The 27,309-nt window shown below is 39.4% G+C and overlaps 1 protein-coding gene across 9 annotated transcripts in view; it reads left to right on the top strand.

Annotated features, from left to right (window-relative positions):
- Positions 1–27,309, top strand: part of tns1a (tensin 1a) — a 166,402-nt gene that overhangs the window by 129,274 nt on the left and 9,819 nt on the right. For 7 of the 9 annotated variants that reach the window (XM_072683800.1, XM_072683799.1, XM_072683798.1 and 4 more), the window contains 8 exons: positions 1,106–1,222; positions 16,989–18,545; positions 20,354–20,431; positions 22,615–22,808; positions 23,229–23,379; positions 25,002–25,085; positions 26,217–26,243; positions 26,626–26,758. In XM_072683800.1, the coding sequence (XP_072539901.1) occupies positions 1,106–1,222; positions 16,989–18,545; positions 20,354–20,431; positions 22,615–22,808; positions 23,229–23,379; positions 25,002–25,085; positions 26,217–26,243; positions 26,626–26,758 (2,341 nt within the window). The remainder of the gene's footprint in view (positions 1–1,105; positions 1,223–16,988; positions 18,546–20,353; positions 20,432–22,614; positions 22,809–23,228; positions 23,380–25,001; positions 25,086–26,216; positions 26,244–26,625; positions 26,759–27,309) is intronic. The other 2 variants (XM_072683801.1, XM_072683804.1) reach the window with 2 other exon arrangements.

Below are 27,309 nucleotides of genomic sequence, written 5' to 3'. Positions count from 1 at the left end.
CAGCGTCACATCCAAATGCTGTCTTTGAAAGAAGTGCTGTCAGCATTGCTGCAGAGATTGAAGAGGTGGGGGGTCAGCCTGTCAGTGCTCAGATTTAATGTAGTGCTTGCACACTACATTAAATTGGTCTGCATGGCTGTCACCCCAGAAGGAAGTCTGTACACAAGAAAGCCCGCAAACAGTTTGCTGAAGACATGTCAACAAAAGACATGGATTACTGAAACCATGTCCTATGGTCTGATGAGACCAAGATTAATTTGTTTGGTTCAGATGGTCTCAAGCATGTGTGGCGGCAATTAGGTGAGGAGTACAAAGTGTGTCATGCCTATAGTCAAGCATGGTGGTGAGAATGCCATGGTCTGGGGATGCATGAGTGCAGCAGGTGTTGGGGAGTTACATTTCATTGAGGGACACATGAACTCCAATATGTACTGTGAATTACTGAAGCAGAGCATGATCCCCTCCCTCCGGAAACTGGGTCGCAGGGCAGTGTTCCAGCATGATAATGACCCCAAACACACCTCTAAGACGACCACTGCTTTATTGAAGAGGCTGAGGGTAAAGGTGATGGACTGGCCAAGCATGTCTCCAGACCTAAATCCAATAGAACATCTTTGGGGCATCCTCAAGTGGAAGGTGGAGGAGCGCAAAGTCTCAAATATCCGCCAGCTCCATGATGTCGTCATGGAGGAGTGGAAAAGCATTCCAGTGGCAACCTGTGAAGCTCTGGTAAACTCCATGCCCAAGAGAGTTAAGGCAATTCTGGAAAATAATATTGCTTATTTATATTTCAAAAATGATTTTTCAAAAAGGAAAAAAATTGTCTTGCACTGTATATGCTCTGTTTGGAAGATTTAACTTTCATTTTGGCCAAATCAGATTGAGGGAAAAACTTGCTACGCTGTGAGACATGCTGCATTTATTAAATTTACTACTACTTCTAAATTGACTACTATACCAGATTACACTATTTTTCTTACATGATATGCCAGAAGCTACAGTATATTACAAGAAAATATTGGATGTTAGGTAGGAAGGAGAAGGAGATTCAGATGTGGTCTTTCTACTGAATGCCAGTCATTCAGAACTCTTTTGTTACCCTCAGGGCTGGATCACCTAGAGAATGGTCCCAGTGTGTCTGTAGACTACAACACCCAGGACCCTCTTATCCGCTGGGACTCATATGAAAACTTCAACCGCCGATGCGAGGACACAACTGATGGTGAGGAAAATTACAGTATTATAATTTGTCTGGCATTTTAACTGGCATTTCTTTTATATCTGTCAAATAATTGCCATGAATCACTAGGAATAACTGGTCACTTGCTATAGCTAGTTTTCTTTGGCTCACTGTTTTTGACCTTAGTGTTGTTGTATGAGCATGAGAGTATGAATGTGAACATCTAAAAGAATGTAGGTGCATTGAGCTGACTAAGGCAAATAGTACAATTTATAGTGTCTCACTGATTTATTGGTTTGCTCCAGACCACTTATAGAGTCCTAAGAACTCAGGGAATGACACTTGAGAGCACCTTTCTCTTAGTGGGTGGCCATTTTTCTCTGAAAGTAGACCCAGCCTATATTGTTGCATGTGGTGACATGGCATATTTTACATATTATATCATTTATTAATCATTATCTGGGGATTGGCCTTTAAAATACTGTTATCATAAAAGAATCCTGTTTGGAAAAAAAGGAATGTACACCACTAACATAACATTCCAAATTCCATAGACCCTAGTATAAAATAACTATCATAGCTGTAGTACTAAACAAAGGCTACTTTTAGAGTAAATGGTACTTTATTAAACACTGCTATATTACACATGTCCAATGCAGGTTGAAGGCTGAAATATAGCCCACTAAAGCCACTTATGTTATTCTATAATGCAGTTAGACAACAGGAGTGTGGTGCTTAGGTAGCAATATTAGTTCATGCTAAATACACATAGTTTTAATATGTTGGCTAATTCATTCCAATAAATCACAAGCATTACTGACAATTATATATAGACAATTATTATATTATTATGGTAGAAAGTCATAGTTCATAAGTCATAAGTCACAATGTGACTCTTTAGCCAAAATATTGATTTGATTCAGGCTAAACTTTTTACCTTTATGTGTGTTTTATTATTAGTCCTAAGTGATGTTGATTATCCACTACAGAGCAACTGTTGCTTAACAGAGTGATGTGATTGCGCGTTGCCTTGTATCTTGCTGAGGCTTAGTGATTGGCAGCTCTCCTAGACTTTTGGCTGGCAGAGACCAGCAGATGCTGCCAAATGAGAAACTTTAATGACGCTATTAAGTTTCCTTTGCTGTCGTTAGGCATTCAGATGACGAGTAATTTCATCATTATATGCATTTCATCAGAGGCTATGAAATGAGAACTCTGCTGAAGTCGTAATAACTTACCATTGAATACAGCCCTCAGATTGCTGTGTATTTCATGACTATGTTAATTAAATGCAGTTTTTGTTCAAAAACTATATTGCAAACATACAAAATTAAATGAATATATTAGTGAATATATTTTGTACTGTATATATGCACACATATTGTATATACAGACGGTACGTAGTGATGCTGCATCAGTGGCACTTCGAAAAGAGGTGGTGGCTGGAAGAGAGATGTGCTTATCTTAACACTAGTGCATTGTCATAGAGGGAGTTCACATGAACAGGGATTGGGTTATTGACTTTCTGAATTGGTTAGAATATTTAAAATTAGAAATAAATTGTTAAACAAAAAACAAGACTGGACAGAAGACTGGAAATGCAGCCTATCCTGATTTCTATTTTTGGTGAGGCACACTGTTCATGAGAACTCTTAATATGCAGCCCAAGGAAGTGTTGATGCAAGTGACAGTAGCCCCCCACAACCCCCCCGAAATGCGCAACTCTCAGGGCCGGAAAAAAGACTGTACATTGGTAAGGAATGGGCAATGGACAGTAGACTGGAATGGAAATGGGGGGCTGGACAGGAGGAGTAAAGACAGTGACAGGAACATAGACAGGCAGGGTTAAGACAGACAAGACACAAACTGAGCCATGTGCTTGGGAGCACATGACAACACAAAACAGGGACAGACATGACAGAACAGGGGCAGCCAATTTGGAAGGTCAATTACCAGATCCCTGTTCATATGAACTCAACTAATCACTAGCAATGCCCCTACCACTAAGAGGGTGAAGAATAGCACATCTCAGACGAAACATATGAAATACGAAACTGATGCTGATGTAGCGTTGCTAGGTAGCCAGCACACTCGGAGGAAAGCTTTGGATCCCCAGCTCTGATACAACAGCTAACAGACGCCTGTCCGCCAATGTCACAGTAGGAGTGATGTGGGACGGAGGTCCCATTAACTCACCCCTGAGAGTGGTGGTGCCATGAGAAGGGGCAAACTGAAAGTAAACAGCAGCAGGCATAACTATTATAAATAATTGTTAGCTGCAGCCCTAGGTATGACACTTGCTTTTGCTGGGTCTGCTTGTTCCATCTGGCCTGCTATTAAGACACTGTTCATGCCTCCTGCCATTCAGAGCTTTAAATAGTGGCTTCATAAATAGGGGGCGTCAGTGGTCATTGGCAATCACTGAGAGGAGGTGGAAAACAGAAACTGCTCTATCCAATTTTCATGCAAGATGTATGGGCGGGTCAGAAGAGACAGCTTGGTTCCCAAAACATCCCCTTCTCTATATACCCCCAACCCTGTATCTCACCCTCTCTCACTCATACAGCTGGATTCAAGCTGAAACTGGAGCCAATAAGAACACACTGGGCCATGTCATTTGACTCTCAGAAGCCATGCAAGCTGGTGTTTGCACAGTCAGAGCTGTTGGCATGTTGATCCATGCACTCATACACAGCACACAATACAGACTATGTTTCGGCAAAAAATCTTATTTACAGAATTCCCCCATTACCCAGTCAAGCAGTCAAAACTTGTTTAGTGTCTAAATTTTGTTAACATTTTTTAGTTACCATGCCAGGGTAATAAAGATGGATATAGGCATATTAATAACTACATACTTTTACAGCAATAAAAATTCTACCTGTGATCTTGTCATACGATTCACCCCTAAGCCTCAATCTGCAAAGGTACGTTTAGAGAAAACACTGGTAGTATTGCACAGATTGGGGGAATGGATTCCAAAAAATACCAGCAAATCTGAAATGCAAATGTCAAACCACCTGTTTTCTAGTATAAGGGTTGTTACTACGTACTGACGTTTTTTTGACGTTTTTTTTGTTAAAGGGTGCTCAAACTTTACTGTAAGCCCTGCTGTAAAAGTAGTTTGAACATGTAACTAAAACATATGTACTTGACATAACTGCTGTTATTTCACATAACTAATTTTATTCAATTTACTGGCTAACAAAATTTGTCTATGCTACCATGGCAACGAACTGCCTTGATACAGATAAGTTACATTTTTAGTCTTTTACATTGAATTGCGGTTGAGTTTTCATCGATCTGTAGGGTTTACTGAGTTTGTGATATCTGTAACATAGATATCAGTCCATATATAGCTAGATACAAGCTCACAACTTGGGGGCGGCTGCCACACATGCCTTATCATCCCTCCCATACATTGCCTCTCTGCTCCTTCACTGTGGCGGCTGGCTTGTGCAGGGTATGTGTGGGCAGCAGGCAGCGAATATCCCCGGCTACGGTGCTGTGTTGGGACCTTTCGTCTGTCCCAGCACCTAGTCGCTAAATTCCACATTGAAGCGAAGAGACATCAGGCCCGTAAGGCATACGGGCACCCACTCAACCAATAGCAGCTCACACTATAGCTCTCAAGGTTGGTCAGATTTGAAAGGGGGGGTGGGAGGGGTTTGGGGGGGTTCATAAAGAAGATATTCATAAAACATACTTTATACATTGACACTGGGGGTCTTGACGAACCAGATTATGTTATTTACAAAGAAAACTCAGATTTAGGTTCCCATGGGCTTTACAAATAAATATTAAATCACACAATGCAGTACAACATCTTAGATTAGATAAAACAAATCTTAGATGAGATTAGCAGCATTTTACATTTTCTAAAATCCTTGAAAACACGTAATATTCCACAGGTAAAACTGCCTCCAGTTCATTACTGTAGTTTTACAGGTAAAAGTATAGAGCTAAAGTCAGTAGTAGTAGCTGTTATCTTTAAATATTATAACATTTTTATAGCAAACAGTATATGCCTTTGTAGCCCATTAAAAGAGTTTATATTTTCACCTAATGGCAAGGTACAGTTTTAATCAAGAAGCTTCAGTAATCAAGCACAGTGTGCTCCTTAACTTAGTGGCAGAATTACATCATTGGGGGCGCACAGTGCCCCTATAAAAAAAGGCGTGGAGCTGAAGAGACTGAGGTTGAGGGAAGCACAAGATTGTGGTCATTCATGAATTAGAAAGTGCAAGTAAAGCGCTGGTGTTTGCAGTTTTGCCATAATTGGATGTGCTGCTTCCCAGCGCTTCTCAGCAGAAAGCTGCGCCAGGCCTTTCATTAATCCAGAGAACCAGAGTGCCAGAGTCCCATAGAACATAGCGTGACCAGTAAAACTACTGGGCCGCTGCTGCAAAATGAGCAGCTGTTACACACTGTACCACTGGCAAACTTTAAGGTGCAGTATTTTAATATTATGCTAATAAACTACATATTGCTGGCTTATGTAGCTTAAGGGTACAGTAAAGGGCTTTTCACACAGCAAGCAACAATCATGCATCCCCCATTTATTTAGGGAGATGCAGGTGGAAAGCTAGCTTTGCTAGCGTTGCAGTGTTACCATAGGTATCATGTGTGAGCCTCAAATGAAGTGTGTTGCTTGCTTTGGGCTCTCATGAAGGTGTCTCTTTTTTGGCATAGAAGAACTGCTTACAAATTAGAGCCATAGCTGAGCTAACACTACTCTTAAAATTTCACTGATTGCCCAATAATTATATAGGATAAGATGTCAACAGTGTGATTTATAATAAACATGTGATTTGGTCAGAATTGTTTACAGTGGTGGTGATGGGAAGCAGATGCCTGAATAGAGTAATACTTCTAAAAGTTACATTACATAAAGTTGCTACAAGAAATGGTTAGATAGAAGTTTTAGATACATTATTTTCAGTGGCAAAAAGGTACATTCATATTGGTCTATCAGAGTCAGCAACACTAAGATAAGTAACTGATCACCACTGTGATTTATCAGTCTAATCATGCTTTAGCAGAGCTCAGCTAAGATGAGTAACTGATCAAAGTAGTGATTTATCAGTCTACTCATGCTCATTAGAAGCTCATTAGAAGAGCTCAGTAACACTGAGATAAATAACTGATCATCACAGTGATTTATCAGGCTACTCATGCCTTAGTAGAGCTCCGTAACACTATGATAAATAACTGATCAACACAGTGATTTATCAGTCTACTCATGTTTTGGTAGAGATCAGTAACACTGAGATAAATAACTAATCAGCAAAGTGATTTATCAGTCTGCTCATGCTCAGTAACACTGAGATAAATAACTGATCAGCACAGTGATTTATCAGTCTACTCATGCTTTAGCAGAGCTCAGTGAGATAAATAACTGATCAGCATAGTGATATATTAATCTACTCATGCTTTAGTAGAGCTCAGTAACACTGAGATAAATAACTGATCAGCACAGTGATTTTTCAGTCTACCCATGCTTTAGTGGAGCTCAGTAACACTGAGATAAATAACTGATTAGCACAGTGATTTATTAATCTACTCATGCTTTATTAAAGCTCAGTAACACTGAGATAAATAACTGATCAGCACAGTAATTTATCAGTCTACTCATGCTTTAGTGGAGCTCAGTAACACTGAGATAAATAACTGATTAGCACAGTGATTTATCAGTCTACTCGTGCTTTAGTGGAGCTCAGTAACACTGAGATAAATAACTGATCAGCACAGTAGTTTATCAGTCTACTAATGCTTTAACAGATTCAATAAAACTACGATAAATAACTGATTTAGTTTACTCATGCTGTAGCATTTTTTTGTTTAGAGTGTAAGCATTCTAAAAGCATTCTAAAAGTATAAGTGCATCTGCATCTGATTGTTCATTTATTCCCAATATTCTGGAATAAATGGCAAATGACAATTTTAAATGAAGCCATTTTTGAACACTTTCATTTTCATGACTTAACTGTAGTAAATTCACTATGCTATTCACAATGCATGGCCTCCCATTTCTTACTACTTTATGTAAATCTCCCCACTGGTCCGATATCTCAGAGGCTTTTCTAGCCTTCCCCATTAAGATTCCCGCTTCTTTTACTTTCATGCTCTGTCCTGAACTGCTGTGGAGGTGTGAAGAACAAGACTATTTAGGGTCATGCTGGAGATTACTGTACTCTAGCATGCACGCACATGGGTGAGGTAACCTAAACAAGTAGACTAGTACCAAATTTAGGCCTGATCTGTAGAAGAACTGGCAGTGGGCTATAGATTCCGCTGTGGAGGCTCCACGTCATGACTGGGCAAAGTCTTGTTTTAGCCCTGTATGACTAATGATAGCTCCATAGCTATGAGTTGACGTGCTAACGTGGCCTGTATGCCCATCTCTGCTCATTGTTTACAAGCCCTAAAAACATTTACTGAGATCAGATCAAAGGAATGGATGAGAGATGGACCTATTTTAAGGCTTAGAAAAAGCATACACAGACATCAGTGTAACGAATGATTAATGAGTCCAGAGTGTAGTGTTTAGGATACCTCCTGTTAGGCATCTCTGTTTTTCCATGCTCTGATATCCACCTATAAAACGGGCACACACAGACTGAAGATGGGGAGGTTACCAGTTTTAACGGCAGATCACAGTAAAAAGCCCAATGACAGTCTAAAGGACTTTGATATTTTACTAATTTGTAATACCGTACGATTGCTGTCTTTTTAAAAATAAATATAAAACCTTCTAATACAGTCTTTATCAAATCAATTAATCTAATTCAGTTCATCAGTTATTTAATCCTGGAATTGGGTAACTACATTCACATAATATTGCACAGTGGTAATGATAACATTTTCAGTATATTAATATGATAATACCAAAAAACATGATAATTTTGCTCGGTTATATCATGATGATCAGCAGATGTTCATGCCCTCCCATTCCAAGTACAGAGGTGGTGACAAAGTGAATGTGGTTGTAGATCACAGGTTCTAGCACACAGGGTACCCTATCCTAACTGTGTTTACACAGATCCAGTAATAGTTGACTATTCAAGCAGCTGTCTCTGGGGTTAATTCCCCTGAAGGGTGGTGGGTGTCCATGCTGTTTTCATCAGACTCTTGAGCTAGTGCTAAAATGGCCAGACAAAGCCGCTTTATGATACAGGCAGGAAAAATGGTTTGTCTGTCAGTGTGTACTAAATAGCAGTGTCTGTTAGCTTGAACCTGACCTCTCAACAGTATATATTATATAAAATGTAAACATATTTTCCTATTATGCTGAGCTTGTGGAAAAAGAATGACCTCTTCTGACTGACTGAGCTTTACTGACTGGTTTACGCCCACAGCATACAGCCTAGCTTTGCATAGTGTAGCTTAGAACTATAACAAGAACAAAACTCTCTTCCCTCTCTCGTCGGTACAGTGTGTGGTATGGTTGTTGAAGGTTTGTTTTTAGTCTTTTCAGAGGTTGGATGACATCACACCTGAGTTGACTGTGTTCCAGTAAAACATTTAGATAATTATAAACCATTTCAAAACATTTCCAAAAAACTAAAGACTAAAACTGGTTTGACAATCCTTTACTGGTGTTGTATCGCAAATCTAACCAAAATATGTCCCATTTTTGATGTCTCAGTACAAGTACAGTACTCATTTCTTCAGAAGTGGACCAATAAAAGTGGTCCGGAATTACTGGAAATCTAGCATTATGTTATCATGTATTAAAGGTCTATGTTTGGTCATTTTAATGCATATTAATTTACAACAACATTAAAAATATTGTTTCCTTCTTTTCCTTTCCCTTTAGGTTTTTTACCTTCTGTTGCATTTGTCTATAGGTGGTATGTCATGATGTCTGTCTGTGGATGGTGCACTAATAGATAACGCTCTTAAACATGTGTAAAACTAAGCAGTGATTATCTGTAGACATGCATTCATCTTAGGCCTATGGCTACTTATAAGTGTGACTGTGTGTGTGTAAGATAGAGAGTGTATTACAGGGATAGCAGAGTGTATGGTCACCAGGCCTTGTTTACTGCCAGGGCTCCCATATTTGGCTGCTACACAGCCTCACAGCATTTTTAGAATGGCTGAGAGGGAAGTGTGTGGGAGAGGGAGGGAGAGAGAGAGAGGGGGGGGGGGGGGAGAGAGAGAGAGAGCTGAAGTCTTTGACAGTGCAGTGATTGAAGGCAGGGTGGATACATGGACTACACAGAATGAGTTCTCAGCAGAGACACAGAGACACAGACACAGGTTGGACCTGAGAAGCGGGTAAGCTGTGTGTGTTGTTTGTGTTTAGAGTGATAATTTTGTAATACATCTTATGTTAATGTAAAGTGGGTTTTGTTGATTAGTGTTCGTGGCTGTGAAAGCAGTTTGAAATGAACTGTTGCCATACACGTCGCTCAGTGTGTGTGTGTGTGTTTATTTGTGAGATGAACTTGCTAACAGGACTGTTACTCTAATATAGTTTTTTATTTATTATTATTATTTGAATAGAGTGATAAAAATGCCATTTGTATAATCTAATAGCACTGACATAAAAAATATATATGTTTGTTTTTTGTTTTTCTGGAGGGGTTTTCAGTGGTTGTTTTATGTGAGCGTTTAATGATGAATAGACCAATAACTTACATTAAAAGTTAGGAACATTTTTGTCAATGCATTTTGCAATGTTACATCATAATCAGATGCCAATAAGAAAGTAGATAATATGTTGTGAGCCAGTTAGAAGAACAAAGCTTGATTTGAGATTTCTCTTGGACACCCCAGCCAGCTCATGGGTTTATTACATTTCGTCACCATCTTACCTGATTTAAGCACTATTTACCATTAAGAAATGATTTACCAAACCATGCATGGATGATAACTACAAAGAATTTAATAACAAATAATGTAATTCAGCAAATTTGCAAAATCGTGTGCTACAACATGCAAAAAATGACTTTTTTTGTTACTTGTAGAGTATATGATGACAATAGATGTAATTTTCCAGGGGTTTCCAGCCTTTTGCATACAATTGTAGGCTTTGTATGACATATGCTTTGGTATATTTGGTATATATAGATAGTATTTTAAATCCGTTTTTACTTTGAACACAGGCTCACTAGGATCTATTTGTGGACAGGAGCCATCAGGTCTCTGGAAGTTTGTTGGACTGTTCTTGCACTGAGGTTTCAATTAAGCGTGTGGTCTGGGTCTTTTCGATTAATTACAGGAGGAGGTTTTTCTTGCTCATTTTTAAGGCAGGCAGAATGGTTTTGTTTCCATGTCAACAGAATGTTTACAATAAACACTTCATACAGAGCACTTTGGATGCGTCATTTAGGGCTAGGGAACAGCTCCCTGTGCAAGAGCGAACAGTCATTTTTATGCTCTTGTTGGTAGCCCACAGCTATTCAAACCCCACTTTGGTTACTTCTCAGAATCACTTAAGCTTGTTATAAATACTCTTGTCAAAGTAAGGCTTATTCTCTCCGATATATGAGTGATAGGCTGGCCTATGAAGAACGAGTTCAGGTGAAGTTTAGTGGTGTGGCCTAGGGTATATTATTTGTGTGTTACTATTGAATGCCAATCACACCACTCCAGCTATTTCTGTCTTCTGTGAACTATGACTCTGTCACTGGCTGTGTTATATCGGTGATATTGTTGACAAATGTTAATGAAAAACAGTCATCAACCAATGCATTCCGAAGTTAGAGCTGATGTTACAATGATTTGTGTGAGCTCAACCGTGTACTGGGTTTAGTGTTACATGGTGAAAGGAAGTGATATGGCAAACACAGTAATGCTCACTTGCATAATTGATTATTGTTTAGGTATATTTAGCGATTTTTTTGAGTACGAGTACAAGTTCTTATGGATCATTTTTATACTCAATTTGTTTAAGGACTAGTTATCCCAAATCCTGGCATCAGCCATGACAAGTTGAGTGTGCAAATTATTTTGGATATATATCATCACTGTCATAACCTTGTTTATGCAAAATGGCAACTTTACAGGAAAGAGAAAAATGTCTTAACTTTAAATAGAAGTAATGTTGGAGCATCACAACTAATTAACAACCAACCAAAAATGTAAAACAACAAAGATAGAGATACAAGGTTTTTGTGTGACAGTGACAAAGATAGAGAGAGCCTCTATCTTTAGAGACCTAAATACATGTGTGTGTGTCTGTGTGTGGGAGTGGGTATTATGGTATTTGCTGATGACGGTGTTGACCTCAACCCTCACATGCAGGAAGCACGCTCCAATTAGAGCAGTGTGTGACAACGAGTTGAGCTGCAAGAGCAGGTTTGGTGTCCCTGAAGCCCCCCTCACCATCTCCTTTTCCTTCTTACATCACTCTCAGTCACAGTTCTATGTCTGTCTGTCTGTCTGTTTTCACAACCCAGCTTTGTTTTCTTTCCTTACTTTACCACGCCTCATAAATGTCACACTATATATTCTCTCCTTACATGCCTCTCTGTCTGTCTGTCTGTTTCCTTTACCACTTCAGTTTCCCTGCTGCTGCATTTAAAAGTCTTTTGGGTACTTCTGCCCTACCTTATCCCCAAATCCCCAACTCATACCAAATGTATTGAATGAAGCACCATTATTCTCGAGAACACAGTTCCACTGCTCCACAGCACCACAGCGCAATGGTGGGAGGCTTTATCGGCCTCTACCCATGGTGCCAGTAGGTTCATGTTTTCATGATTCTATTGGCAGTACTTCTCTACAGTGTATATATATATATATATATATATATATATATATATATATATATATATATATATATATATATATATATATAAACCATCATTATTCATGATTATGATTGTATCAGTATTCCTGAGCATAACAAAAGTCTTAAGTGGTCCAATGACTTTTTACCAATAGTACTATTAAGTACTATTAAGTATAAAGTGCTATTGACTACTTGATTCAGAATGGGTCCCCCTGTGAGTTTTGGTTCTTCACACAGATTCTTCCAAGGTTTGCCTCGCCCCTGTTGCCTTTGGCTTGCTAAAAGATGTAAAAAAGCACTAGAGATATACATTTGACTTGATTTGATATTTTGATTGGGAAGTCAGACAAGGGATGAGTTGCGTTGAATTGGCTACATGGAAGCAAGCTGGCTACATGCTCCATGTCAGAGACAAGCTGTCATCAGACTTGATTCAGAAGGGTGGCTCCAGTGTTGCAGTGCTCACTGTGGATCTGTTTCCTTCCTGGAATGACCCTCCCTCTGTTTCTCCCCCCATCTCTTTTTCCCTCCTATACTTTGGCATCACTTGCCCATGACATCACCCCCAGGCCATAACCCAGTGCCCTGGCTGTTGCTAGTTAGACTGAGTCAGACTTGGCCAGCTCTCACACTAACAGCAGGGGTGAACTGAAACTAACAGCCATTGAATAGTATAGAAATGTCAGCATACATGGACCAATCAAATAAGACATTTGTAGTAAGATCATTCTGATCTAGACAGACAAAATATTGTGTGTTATGTGGTTTTGATTGCTAGTTATGTAGAGCCTGCATAATATGATTCCAGTATTGATTTTAAAGGAACTAGAACTTCAGAAACTATATTGTCGAAAGATCGTAGCACTTAATTGACCTTTCGGGAAAATTGCAGGTATTTGTGTGGCACACTACGTTGTGTTCACATGTACCAGTTAAGCCATACATTACTCTAACACAATTGGTCAACAGATGATTCCTAGCTTAGAAAAATTCCTAGCTTGGAAATTCTGCCATAAGAGCATGGAGCAATTAGGTCTCAAGGTCTCAGACATAAGCAGTTCTTTCCATAGTAGGCATCTTAACTATAGTATAAAACATGTTACTTACAAATATTGATACCTCTAAAAAATATATATGGGTTGTAATTAATGTTGTATTTGTAATTAATGAATACTTTCGGTGTTTAGATGTACTCCTTGTCAAATGTACTATAGCACTGGGCAGTAAATAGACAGCAACATATTAGCATTTGCTTCTGTGAACATCACTTCTCAGTTCCATCTCCATCACATAAGCCCTTTGCTTTATGAGTTATTTGATTGACACTTCATAGGCATTTCCTACACACTGCTCTGTTACAGATAAAGTGTCTACTTCAAATGAGCCAGACTGTCTGGCTTGCCTAGGGTTGTGTCTACATGTGTGCATCTGATCTGCAAGTCTACCCAGTGATTTGTGTATTTCAGTGCCTAGAATGTGAATAGATGTTCCATATATGATAATGCCCCAATCCTCAGAAATGAACTCGGTAACCTCAGTAGTCACACTAGCAAGTGATTAGGACATTTTTCTTAAAAGCAAATAAAAATATAGCCAATTTAGTATGGATATACATTTTAACCATTTTGATATCCATACAAACTCTATAGTACGGCAAGCCATTTTAGCCTAAAATACCATGAGAAATATGGGATGTAATTCAGACAATACTAGAAAAAAACAGAATTCTATGTCTGTAATGCAAGTGGAAAGCCATAGTAGAAATTTTTATTTCAGATATCATGATCATTTCAGAAAACTATGAAATATTTACTGGGAATATCACAAGAACTACAGATCTATACAGCCATTCTGACTAGCCATATTTCCAGGATGACATATCTCTAATGTCATTTTGACTTGTCTAACTACAATTACATTTTTACTTGTAAAAAGTCCAATTAAATATGTGTACAATTATTTTTTGTATCAGTAGAAATTGTAATTACAGATATTTACACTGTAATTCTGACTTTACACTGACTTATTCTGACTAGTGACCATTAGGTTTTGAATAATATCATTGTAATCTAAACTGTATATTTCTTTGAAACATTTGCATGCATACTTGGAGTTAGCTGTTCTGCTAAACCTGAGATGCAATACCAGTTGCCTGTGGTCCAGACATTTGCATGGCTGCATATCCGCATACAAATCCACTTTTACTGAAGAAGGTGGTTTCCCTATTTTTTGACCAGTTCCACATAGCTAGGTCCCCCCAAGTCACATATGATGCTAGGAAGCTGAGAGGGTAAAGTCTAGCATGTGCATCCTCCGAAAGACATACATCTTTTCAGACTGTTACTATATTAGCTCACTGGATAGTTCATCACACTTGCAGGAGAATGCTTATAGTTTTGTTACACCAACTAACACATACCTGGGTTGGCTAGTGATGTTGGAAAGGGAGGGCATCACTGGGTATTGAACTAGCAAACTTTCTTTATTCCAGAGCACACCTGCCTTTTTCGAATAGCTGGTTAAGTAAACAGATACAAAGACAATGTTTATCTGTGTTTTAAAAAAATTTCTAGACTTTACTCTGTTCCTTATCTTTTCTGTTTGTATTAGTCCTCTAAGTCCTCGTTTTGTCTGTTGTCTCATGGCACACTGCATCTCACTGTTTAGCACTACAATGGTCATCAATACTCACAGATGCACTTTATGTATGTGCATGATCCAGCTGTGCTGGATATTAGAAGTAGTGTCTATGGCTTCAGTGGGCCGTTAGGGACAGCAGGGGGCTTTTTTACAGCTTGAGCCACTGACACCTTCCTCCAGCGGCCCAAACATTCAGGCCTCTGTGACAGCCCCTAAAGTGATTCAACTCCTCTTACTCATGAATGCATCTCAGACTTATTTATTTATTTATTTAGACTGCTGTATAAGGTCTAGCTGTATGTACACATCTACTAAGGATGCAGTATGCATATATTTAACAGGTAATTGTTAAAATCTGTATATACTTGGAAAGGCCATGGCAGTAGTCTATGCTCTAAACTGCAACAGTAGTCTTTTCTGCAAAAGCTTGGGGTGAATTGAATTCCTCAGTAACTTATGTTCGTGCAATAATACCTGAAAAAAAAAGTTTTTAGTTCTATAGATTGTAGTCCGTATCTTTCTCTGCATACTTTGTTAACCCCCTTTCACCCTGTTCTTCAATGGTCAGGACCCCACAGGACCACCACAGAGCAGGTATTATTTGGGTGGTGGGTCATTCTCAGCACTGCAGTGACACTGATGTGGTGGTGGTGTGTTAGTGTGTGATGTGCTGGTACAAGTGGTTTATCCTTTCTAAAAGCCATCTGCTGATTCAAATTAGACAAACAGGAATGCATGTTTGGGCAGCATGCTTTGTATGTTTGATTGTTAACCTGTGATACCTTTCATGTAATTGCTTGTGAACACATTAAAAGGTGTCTGTAAAAATAGAGACCCAGCCAAAAAAAAAAGAACATGTATCTTGCGTACCCTGTCCTTGTTAAAGGTTCCTGTATAAATGTTGTTAAAGGTTCCGGAAGTGGATGGCACTCAGACCTTTTGTTGCAATGTAAAATACCCCTTCCCCATTTCCGCTCTCCTTAACAAATACATACGCACACACACAACAGAGTACAAGGTCAGATGCCAGGATTGGCATCTTTTCCCCAGTGGTGTTGTTGCATCATTAGTGGATAGGTCTGAATGTTTAACCTTTCTGTGCTTCTAGATGATTTGTACTACACAATGAGTGTTTGCTCATTGTGTCCACTCAGTGTTTGCTTTTATACATACTACTACACATAATTAAAATAACAACTTTTGTTATAAATTTGTTACATTTCAGGAGACCATTTTAGCAAACAGAAGTACATATACAGTTTGTGTATTCTTGTATTTAGTACCAAATCCATACAAAGGTCACTCGAAAGGTAGTGTGTACTTTCAGTAAAAAAGACAATATTACAGTAAATATAATTGAGAAGAAGTGAATTAAAATAAACAAAACAATCTATTTTCCAAAAAAGTTACTGTTATGCTGGTTAGTACAGTTAGAAAAGGTTAGATTTGGTTGCTGACTACTCAGATTTGTTTAGTTTTACCAACTAGATGGAGACTGAATAGGACCTAGGTGTGGGATGGTAATTGTAAATACTGTGATTCCTCCAGTAGGTCTTTGGAAATTGTTATAGGACCATCCTCAGACGCATTTAAAAAAGGTCTTTTTCCCAGACAGTGATTAAGCTTATTCCAACACTGCTTTTCCCTTCAATAGGGACTTTTCATTCAAAATGTGTAATCTAGGACAAGATCTGATTCTTGTCTGGGAAATTCACCACATTTCACATTGCATGGTTTTTGATGAGATTTGAAGCACATGTAACTGATTTATATGAGCCCTGTAATATGAGCCAATTCAACAAGCTACATGAAAAGATCAAACAGATAGAATGTTGGAACAATGGCTGTACTGTATCAAGCTTAACATATTCAGCAAAACTAGAAAAACCAAAAGGAGAGTTTTTACATAAGATTGTATGTATAGAATGTGAGGACAGATAAAGCATATATTTGCTGTCAATGTTTTTGAAAGTGACACGACCAATAGCTAAAATAGGCTAGAGCACTTTACCATATGTCCTCAGTCCAGCTACTCTCCCCAACCCCCAAAGAGCACATGTTACCCTGCTGTGGAGATTTATCATTTGTTGCTGATCTTAAAACACCTTAGCAGATGGCCAAGGAGGCTCCCAAACAGAAGGTGTTGCTTTTTTGAGGCCAAGGTGTGCTTGCATACATCACCACTGCTGGCAAAAGCAGATTCCTACAAGGCAGGCAGAAAAAAAAACATCCGAAGGCTAACCCCAGAATGACTGTCCACCTGTGCTGAACTCTTGCAATTGCTTGTTATTAATATTAATATACAAGGAAGCCATATGTTTCTCTATAGGGTCCTCTAACATTTGCTATACGCATGAATTTTGTGTGCTTGTATGTTTTGTGCTTGACCTGTTGATGAGGGTTTAATGATGACCTCTCTTTCAGACGTTGCTCACACTCAAGGCCCACTTGACGGCAGCCTCTACGCACGGGTGCGCAAGAAAGACTCACTTGAAGGTGTTGTCAACGGTCTCCCAGTCAGCGACCGCATTCCACCTGCAGTTGAACAAGCTGTCCCTGCTGCCAACCACGCGCTTCCTCTTCCTGTAGCCAATCACCCGCTCCCAGCTGCTGACCACGCCTTGTCAGTGAGCAGTGACTCAGGCAACTCCACTGCCTCTGTAAAGACTGATCGCACAGATGACGCCCAGCAGTCCTCTTCCTCATCTGGCCCTGTGAGCCACACTGCGCCTGATGCCCCCATCAGCCCCCGCGAGAAACGAGAGCTTGAGCAGCTTCTGAGTGGGCTAGAGGGCCCTCCAATCCTTCCTCGCCAGGGCTTCCTTCCTGCAGCTAATACAAGTCCCGGAGCAGGTGTGCGCCACCTTGTGCCTGCACAGGTCCATGTAAACGGACGAACTGGCACAGAGCGTGAGACAGATATCCTTGACGACGAGTTACCTGACAGCCAAGTAGGGGATAACAGTGCTGACAGTCTTGGGACCCTGTCTTCTTTCGAGGGTCGGGATACTCCAGCAGATACCCAGCCTCAGACAGAGTCCACTGTAGTTGAGATTGACAGGCAGCAGGGTGGTCTCCCAGAAAAGAGGCCAGTGGTGAGCACTAAGACGATGCCTGTGCATCAGATTAGAGGATCGTCGTCGGCACAGGAACGACTGGTGGACTACAGCGGGCAGAACGGAGGCATGTATCGCTCACAGTCATATGGTGCGCCTTTGCTGGATGACGGTCCTAGGTATCTTCCGCAGGCCCCAGAGCGCAGCACAAGCAGCAGAGAGGCTGTGCAGCGTGGCCTAAGTGCCTGGCACCAGTATGGCCTGATAGATGACCCCTTCTTTGGCCCTAATGCTGGTCTCCCTCGCTTCCCTACCCACAGCGGAGCTTCGCAACAGGATGTGGAGCAATCTATAGAGGCACTCAACATGCTCATGCTTGACCTGGAGCCGCATACACCAGTGCCCAAGTCTCAGAGTGCCCCACCTGGGGAGAACAGTTCAGTCTTCCAGCCATTCTCCCAGACATTGACCAGACCCTCCTATCAAGCTGACCAGGCCATCCATAATTACACTGGTGCTCAACCACTCTCTGTTTCAGCCAGTTTTGGCCAATCCTCTCAAAGGTCTTCTCCAGCATACCCCATGACCCCACCAGCTGATATCCACCAGAGGCAGTACCAAGCCCCGCACTCTCCTTCACCCACCTACCAACAAGACCCCTACAGCTTACGAGGAGGGTCAGTCACGACCCCTTCTCCTACTATGCCCTTGCCATCACCAATCAAGCCTCAGACTGTTTACCCAGGAGGTGGGGTGGTGTCATACTCTCCAGACTTGCAAGGTTCATCCCCGTATCCGACCACTCAGCGGAGCTACAGCGCATCCTCCTCCCCACTGCCTCCTGTTACCCCTGCTAAGGAACCTGAGCCTGAGCCTGAAGAAGAGAGTCTCAATTTAGAAGGACTAGTGGCCCATCGCGTGGCAGGTAAGAAACAAGCATCTATAATTAGCCACAGGGAAACAGTATTTTTTATCCTGTCATCTCCCTTTTATTTGAAACAAGGCCAAGTAAGAAATTAGAGAACTAGAGAAATTACATTGCTGAAACCACTCTCTGCATATGTTTAGTGTGGAACATGTTCTATAGGTACACATTCCCTAAGACTGGCCAAATAGTAGTTGGAATGGTGCACTAGAATGTTCTTAGTGAACCGTAACTATGCCCACTTACGAGATTGGCTGTGTAGTGGAGAGAACATGCTGGGACTTTAGTGGTAAGAATAGACCTTGCTCTGCTGAGCTCCACCTACCACACATTCTCTGCATTGAGAGGCACACACCATGCAGTCCAAGAGCAGAAATCTCCAAGGTGCCACTCTGTGGCTGTAAATGGAATTGCTGGTTGAGGTTTTCATTTGATTGAGTGTCTTTTCTGAAATCTAGTCTATAATTTTTTTTATTCTCTACTGCAGTGTTTCAAGGTGACATTAGGTCATCTTAGTGAATATTAGTTATAGCACATATACTTTACATAAGTGCAGTCCATAAGAAATTATATTATGATTATGATGTGCAGAATGAGTTTAATCAGCAATAGTTTTGTCTGTATTGTGTGACTTATCTAAGGATCACTGCATTTCATGCACCATCATGCAATTTCTGCAATTTTTTTTTACTCTTTTGGCCTGGAGAGACCATGGGGATAGGATGTAAAGCATGCCTTCTCTGTGAAACAAAGTAGCATAGGCATGTATTACTGCAAGTATGTTACTTGTATTTGATTGTCAAAAGCAGTAGATGTTTTGCAAATGACTTTGCAATTATGTTACAGCAAAACAACATAACATGTATGTGTAATATAAATATAAATATAAATACAAATAAAAGGAAAATAAAAAAACAGAATTTCTAACTTGGTACTATAAAACATCTGTACTTAAATTTCTGTTCTCTTTTGGATTTCAGCATTGATTGCTAATATCTAAGTCACATTTATGGACAGACACAATCTAACTAAACTAATAACACACCAACAGTTAATGTATTTCATTGGGCTTATTGAGTGCACATCAGTGCAACCTAGTAGCTACAAGGTTGATAGATAGGAAAGCTAGAAAGATAAATAGGAAACAAGAGAGCTGACTTCAGGGTTCTAATGTAATAATTTAAAGGCATTACATTACAAAAACAGTAATTAACATGACAATGAATTTAAATGATACTGTGCAGTTAATACATAAAACTCAATGTATCTTATTTTACCTTACAGCTAAATCCTGCTATGGAGCTTTTCAGTGCCAAACCAGTGGCATGTTACTGACTGGCCAACTGGCCTAATCCTGTTAAGCATGTATTACAGTTAATGAAGGCAAGTTGTAACATTACAGGCTCCACAGAGAATCATCAGATAAAATTCAGTCTTGCAAAATATATTGCAACCCTTATAGTTCACACAGTAAAGATGTGTCATTCTGCACTGCAACATCATTCTGTCATTTCAAATCCAGTAGAATATTTGGAGTATTGTGCCAAAACAAAACATAAAAAAGTGGTCTACATGAAAACAGAACTAAATTAAAAATGGTTGCACACATTGTGTTCCAAATAGTAATGCAGTCCAAATTATGGATATTAGACCACAAGATTCACAGTTTTCTTTTTGTTTCCACCCTTTTCTCTGGCCACCCACCCTGTTTTGTGGACCACGCTTCATACTCTTCCTCCTCCACCTGCATCTTCCCTCTCCTCCTATTACTCCTCATCCTCGCCCAACCCCATCACATTCCCACCCAGAGTACAACGCTCGCATCCGGGGCATCTCCGAGAGCATGTCCAACCAGCCTGAACGCCATCGCTCCTATTCTTTCTCCGGTTTGTCCTCTGTCACTGTCCTCCACCTCTCTTTCCTGTCCTTTACTTCCTCCTGTGATACATTTGTTTCACTCTTAATGTCTTGATTCTCTCTGTCTCACTCACTCTTCCTTTCCCTCTCTCTCTTTCCCTCTCACTTGGGCACCACTGATATGAATAGTTTGTGAAAAATATAATTATAAGGAGTTAAATGATAAAAAAAAAACAAGACAAAAATACTCGATAATGAAATTTATACGAAACAGCAAACAGATCAAAGTTACAGATAAAATGATATAAAAATAACATCATATAAAGAAAACAGTATCACATAAAGCCCCCCAGTATGTGGACCAGTGGAACTGTGTTCTCTGTAATAAAGGGGTCTCTTCCAATACTGTAGGGATGAGTTGGGGATGAGGAGGGGTGGTGATCATCTAACTTCCTCACCTCACTAATGCTCTTGTGGCTAAATGCAATCAAATCCTCACAGCAGCGCTCCAAAATCTATTAGAAAGCCTTCCACGGACAGTAGAAAATGATGAAGATGAATGGGCAGGTGTCCCAATACATTTGTCCATATAGTGTATTTGTATTTTAAATGTTAGATTACAGATTACTAAAACTTCCTTTCTTTGCTTTCTTTGATTCTGCCTGATCAACAAGGCAGAGTTGAACATTGTATGTATTCAAATTGCTACCAAATCAGGCATGATGATTGTTTCAGTGAAAAAGGATGTTTTAGTTAAGTATTCAGATGCAGCCTACCTTATCAAAATGTATATAGACTGATACTTAATACACTAAAAATCATATAAATCTGCTTTAATCCATGTATTTACTGACAAAAATACAGTGAAACCTTTCCAGTCAGATCCATAGGTATTTGGACAGTGGTTTCATCATGCTGCCTCTGCACACCACCTTAAAAGATGTGAAATGAACAATTAAGGTTTGAAAATAATTTGCTATAAATCAAGAGGTTTAACAAAAATACTGCATTACCCATTTAAGAATTACAGCTTCATGGTGAAGTGTGGCCTGTACATTATTTTATGACAAGTTAAGGATATAAAAGGTGTGCATTTTTGATAACTGTTGTAATAGTGTTATATAATCATGGATGCAAGTAAAGACCATCATTAGACATAAAAAAAAAATCGATGAGAGAGCAGAAATGTCTAAATAACAGTTCAGTTCATTTTTATAAAAAAAGTAAGGAAGTAGACACCAACCTTCAGCTAAGATATGTCTTTAAAACTATTCTTCCAGTGCGTAACTGCTAATCCCAAGTAGTTCACAGGGGACTGGTTATTATTGCAAATCAGCCAACTGAACTTTGGTACTTAATAAATATCAACTGACCAACTGACATATCAGTCAAACCAAATCTTTTTCTTTTCTTCCCTCACTCTCTCCCTTTTTACTTCCCCCTCTTTTCTGTTCCTTTTTTCAGACTGCCTTTAGCATAGTCAGGCTCAGTCTATTATGGTCACTGTGTTTCTAGAACAGCTTGGTGAATACATAATTAACACACAGCATTTAATCTAATAATGCCATCTCCATTTGAGATCACTTAAGACGATTTAGTGTAACTCATAGGAAGACATGAAGCAAATGTACTTCTGAATGTACCAGTATATATTTCAAGGGCAATGGCATTGATCCATATTGTGGATTCTATATTTTTGTCTGGGAAGGAAGCACTCAGCTATTACAAATAAGTTCCTCACTTAACTGGCTTTGATACTATATGTATAACGGTAGCACTTTAGGGAAATCAAATAAGGGCCTTGCCTTTGTCAGAATTGTGTCCTTGGAACGCAGCCAAATCAAGATTGATTCTGTAGCCCTGCTATGCTAGATCACACCATTATAGTAAGTACATCCAGTTTACACACCTGCGTCTGCCAGAAATACGTCATCTATGCTAATCAATTAGGCTTGGTGGAGATGTCAAATGCATTTTCAAAAGGCCAAAGCATGAATGTTCGCTAAATAGTGCACTGCAATATGCATTCGATTAGATAATGACCCAACTTTATTGTCTTGCCTAGCTTGTGTTTTCCACTTATCCTCTTGAATAGTATTGTTATGAAAGTGCATAATCATGTTCAGAGATCATTCTCACTATAAGTAATGCTCATGATTAGCTGTTATATGAAGCGAACTGTAAAATGCATACCTTATTTTCTCTCTGACAGGATCACGCTCACATATGGTAACGCCAGACGAGGCCATGTCTGGCACTCGCCGTCGCACCACGAGTGAGGGCCAGTACAATAACAGTCATGAAGACAACCCTGCTCCCACTGGAGGGATGCGTGCCCCAGCACACTGTGTATCACCAGAATTTGTCAACACCATTGCCCTGAACCCAGGTGGACGGCCAAAAGAGGTAGAGATTCTGGAATGTCTCTATTTTTATTATTAATCCTTGAACCTTAGGTTTATTATTCAGTTAGTAATCCTAATGCAGAAACTATTGTTTTGGCATGCATTGTCTAATGCAGAAACTATTGTGTTATCATGAAGCAGATTTACAAAAATCGAGCCCCTAGTAAAGGAAGTACTTCTGGTTCCCTAAAACCCCTTTATTCAGTGGTTCTCTAGAGAACTGCTTTTTGAGTTCTCCAAAGTTTAAAGGATCTAATTATAGGTCTTAGAAAGAAGCTTGGTTTCTTACACTTTTAAAAGAATATTTACATTCACAGACCTTTTTTTTAAACATGATTCATAGGAGAACTAGAAGTGGTTCTTCTATGGCACCCTTTTGTTGTAATTGCATAACAGTAGCTATCCCCTTTCCCTTCTTTAGGGACACATGCACAGCTACAAGGAGGCCTTTGAGGATGCAGAGCCAGTGCCAATTAGCCCCACCCCCAGCAGTGTCGGTGAGGCACAACCTCTGACCCCCGCCTTCCCTGTCTCGCCCATCACCTCGCCACAGACCCCATACTTCAACTTGTGTAAGTTCAGCCTCGCAGCAAGATGAGGGTGCAAAATTTTCTCAGACATGACAACATACGACATGTCACTACCATATGTTTTCACAGAAGATTGTATACTATTCAATTTATGTATACTATTCAACAAAATTGTTTTTAATGTCGGAAACTTGAAATTTTGCCAGCCATACTCTCCTGAATGGGATTTGTTTACCATTTGGTACACCCATTTGTCATCACAGTCATAGCACCAGGCTACAAGTATCTAAGCTTTGATACAACAAACATGTCATGCTTTAAGCTCACATCTTAAGCTGTTTAAGGCCCACAGCACTCTGATCAGAGCAGACCCAATTAAAATACTGAATTTACCCATACATTTACCCAAATGCAAACACACCTGCACACACTAGTTGGGTTCTCTGATAGACGTGGTGAAACAGGGCGTATGCCGGCCATACACAAGTGACATCATTAAATCCTTCATGGCTCCCTCCTCCTGCAGAGAGGGTGGGCTGCACTTGCTGTAGAGAAGCGATCTGTGGCGAGATTAGCCCCAAATGCCCACCTCTTCCTCTCTTTCCCTGCCCTTTACTGGGCATTTGGGCTGCCACTCAAAGAATTGATTGGGATTCTTTGGTAAGTGGAGTTAGCATGAATGATGTTCCGGAGTGCCTTTTTTTCTTCATACCCATTTCGTTGTGGCTTCAACTAGCATGACGAAGAATGTAGGAAGTAGCTCTTGCAAGACCACCAGCAGATTAAAATCCAACATTTAGACATTCATCTGATGTGGAGAGCTTTGGCTGTGTATTGCTTGTGCTGTTAACAGGGTTGCATGATTGCAATCATATAGAAATGAAAAATAGCAGCATGGGTTGAGCAAAATAAAAATAAAGAAACCCTGGCTGCTTTATTTTAATGTCAGTGAAGACTAAAATCTTCATTCACATCTGTGAAATCAAGTCCTGAACATTTAAGAACCTTAAGGACCTTCCAAACAATTGTTTATATGTTAGGCCTGGCCACCAATCTGTATGTTTCACCGCATTGCGTTCAGTAGCCCACAAAATGCAAGCTCAACAAAAGCAATACAATTGTCTTAGTTGCTTGTTGCTGTTGACTTAAAATCAACATATTGACCAATTTTGGCCTGATAAATTAATTATAATTAATCCTGATCAGTGCACTTTGACAGTTCACGCACAGTGGCTTTACTGCTGTGGCTGCTTCCTATATAACTGTATTTAATAAAAGACCCATCAAACATCGGCACCCTGTAATTGATTTGCTAGCCATTTCTGTAGCTGTGTAGCTCCCCATGCTTGGCAGATGTCGTGCATGCAGCATCTGGTTGTACCTTCTTTTTTTCTCATAAAATCGAGTAATTCGCATGAACCTCCACTATCCACTGTGGCAATTTATTGTTTATTCTAGTTGCAGCTGTGGTATAGTAAGCGTTTCACACTAGTGCACATCTGTAAGGGCCACCAAATGAAATTTTATTCAACATACAACTACGCATACTAACTGGACAGTTCTCATGAGGCAACTCGTGTTAAGGGTTAAGCTTCTTTTGCAGTAAGAGATCTTTACTGCGTCCATTCACTCTCTTCTCACTCTATCCATACTTGAACACACAGGTCGCTCACCACCTGGACTGACCAAAACTCTGGGCCTGAAGCAACCCAATCCGTCTGAGGCCCTCTTTCAGCAGAGCAGCTCAGGTCAGTACAACAATAAAGATGTATTGTTGCTGTTTTTTAAACTGGATCATTATCTTGGCTACCTAAAAACCCTTTGGTATTCATGTAGTCTTCTGCTGCTTTGTGAGCATCAGTTAAAATTTCAGAGTCTTTGGGAGCTGCTGAAGAGCTCATGGCTGCTGATTCTTTAAGGTTTGAGGAATCATAGTATATAAAAGACTTTAAGGTTTGCACCTCCACATGCCTAGCAAATTAATAAAGTCTTTCCTCTTTCACTCCAGAATTGTAGAAAACACAAATGTACTCATCTTGTCTAAAATGTCCTTTACCTTTATGTCTTTGAAATCAATTAACCTTCTTTTCATTTCACTGTTCACAGTAAGCAAAATTTTGACCAGAGTGTGCTTAAATCTTTGCATGCCATTGTATATCATGTACATTTGTGTACATTTGTGCAAATGTTTGGACGCTGCTTATCAAATTACATTTTTATTCTATTTTTATTTTGTTACTTTTCTAAATGAAAATATGTGAACACATCCTCTACAGCACAATTTCTCTTTATTTATTTAGAAAAAATATTACACAACAAATGTAAAATGTGCTATAGATTTTGTGCATTGCATATGAATTGGTTGTCCTCCAATGTCTTATGTCTTATATGACTGTCTATTCACTTTTATTACATTTTATTTATATTCTATTGGCAGATAAGGTTGCTTAATTTGGAAACAATGCAAGTAAAAACAACAATAAAACAAGTACAATTATCGTTCTGTTAAATAATGTCTTTTTACAGATGTAATATAGGCAATTTCTTCTTATAAATTTCCTATATCCTATTGACTATGTCAGATAGGGTTTTCACTTGTTAAGATATCATTTTTCTACAATGCTTGCATCATATTGCTGCTGTTGTAAGAATACCTCGTTTATCAAAAATCATAACTTTATGAGAGAAAGCAGGGTGTTCTGACATGTTCTTAACAAAGCAAATATAGATAGACTGTAGTGTTGAATTTTCCAGATGCTGTATTCTCTCTCAAGCATCCTGTGCAGTGTTGAACTTTTTTTTTTTCTGTTCTCTCTTTCTTGTAAACACCATTCTTTCAATTCTTTATTCCCTTTCTTTTTTCTGCTTACCACTGTCAGATTCAGATTCTAGTGATGATTTAGAAGGTAAGAGGTATTTCAAATGATGGCAAAATCATATTTCCCCTTGAGTACTTACCTCCCAGTGTACTTTAATATTCTTACAAACTTGTTTGTTTCTCACACATACTTATCAGTGTTTAGTTTTTTTTTTGCATGTTAACTTTGTCCTTAATCTGTTCAAGACAGTTGAAATACAAGAACACCTTACCTCTCCTTCTAACCCTAAGTTAGTTATTGTAGGGTTTTTCTTTTTACAATTCTAAATATTTCTTCAGTGTACCATATTTTAGCAATATTTTTCTAATGTCTTTGTTGAACACCAAATCCATGATGTCCAAAAACATGAGGTTGCTTGTAGCTTAAAGTTTTCAAAATGAGGATCTCTGTTTCTGTTGTCTTTCTACAGAGCCACAAGGCTATATGGGATCTGTGTTTCAAGGAGGTAGCATGGTGTCCCCTGTCCCCAATAGACCAGTTCAGCCTCCCCACTCTTTCACTCATCCTCAACCTGTCAGCAGCGCCATCTACAACCCTGATGGGTAAGTGCATTCAGTTTATACACAACATAAAATTTTAACAAATAATTTACAAATATATTAAATACATGAAAAACTAAATCTGGGGTTACACTTTATTTCCTTTTGTACAGTTTTTTTCTGCCAGTCCACCTTCACATGAATGCCATAGACTATTTGAGTATTGTTACTGACCATGTGCATCCCTTAATTGCCATAGTTTTCTCATCTTGTTATGGCATGCTTCCAACATGGTAATGCACCATGTCACAAAGCAAACTGGTTTCATGAACTTGACAATGAGTTCAGTGTACCTCAGTGGCCTTCCCAGTCACCTGGCCTAAAAAGTTTTTAGTATTTTAAATGTGGAATGTTATTGTGGAATCCATGCCATGAAACATTGAGACAAAAGAAGTGCAGGTGTATACATTTGTATTGATAAGAAAACAACAGTCAGATAAACATTGTCAAAAGAGTGAAAATAAAGAAATAAACACTGATATGCTCAAAATGATGCCGGTGTGTGCTGAATGTTAGTAAGGTAAGTCAGAAATACAACATGACCATAAATTATC

This window comes from Salminus brasiliensis, chromosome 7 (genome assembly GCF_030463535.1).
Source record: "Salminus brasiliensis chromosome 7, fSalBra1.hap2, whole genome shotgun sequence".
In the NCBI taxonomy this organism is placed as follows: Eukaryota; Metazoa; Chordata; class Actinopteri; order Characiformes; family Bryconidae; genus Salminus; species Salminus brasiliensis.
Note: the sequence above shows the minus strand (reverse complement) of the source record. Positions and strands in the feature narration are given on the sequence as shown.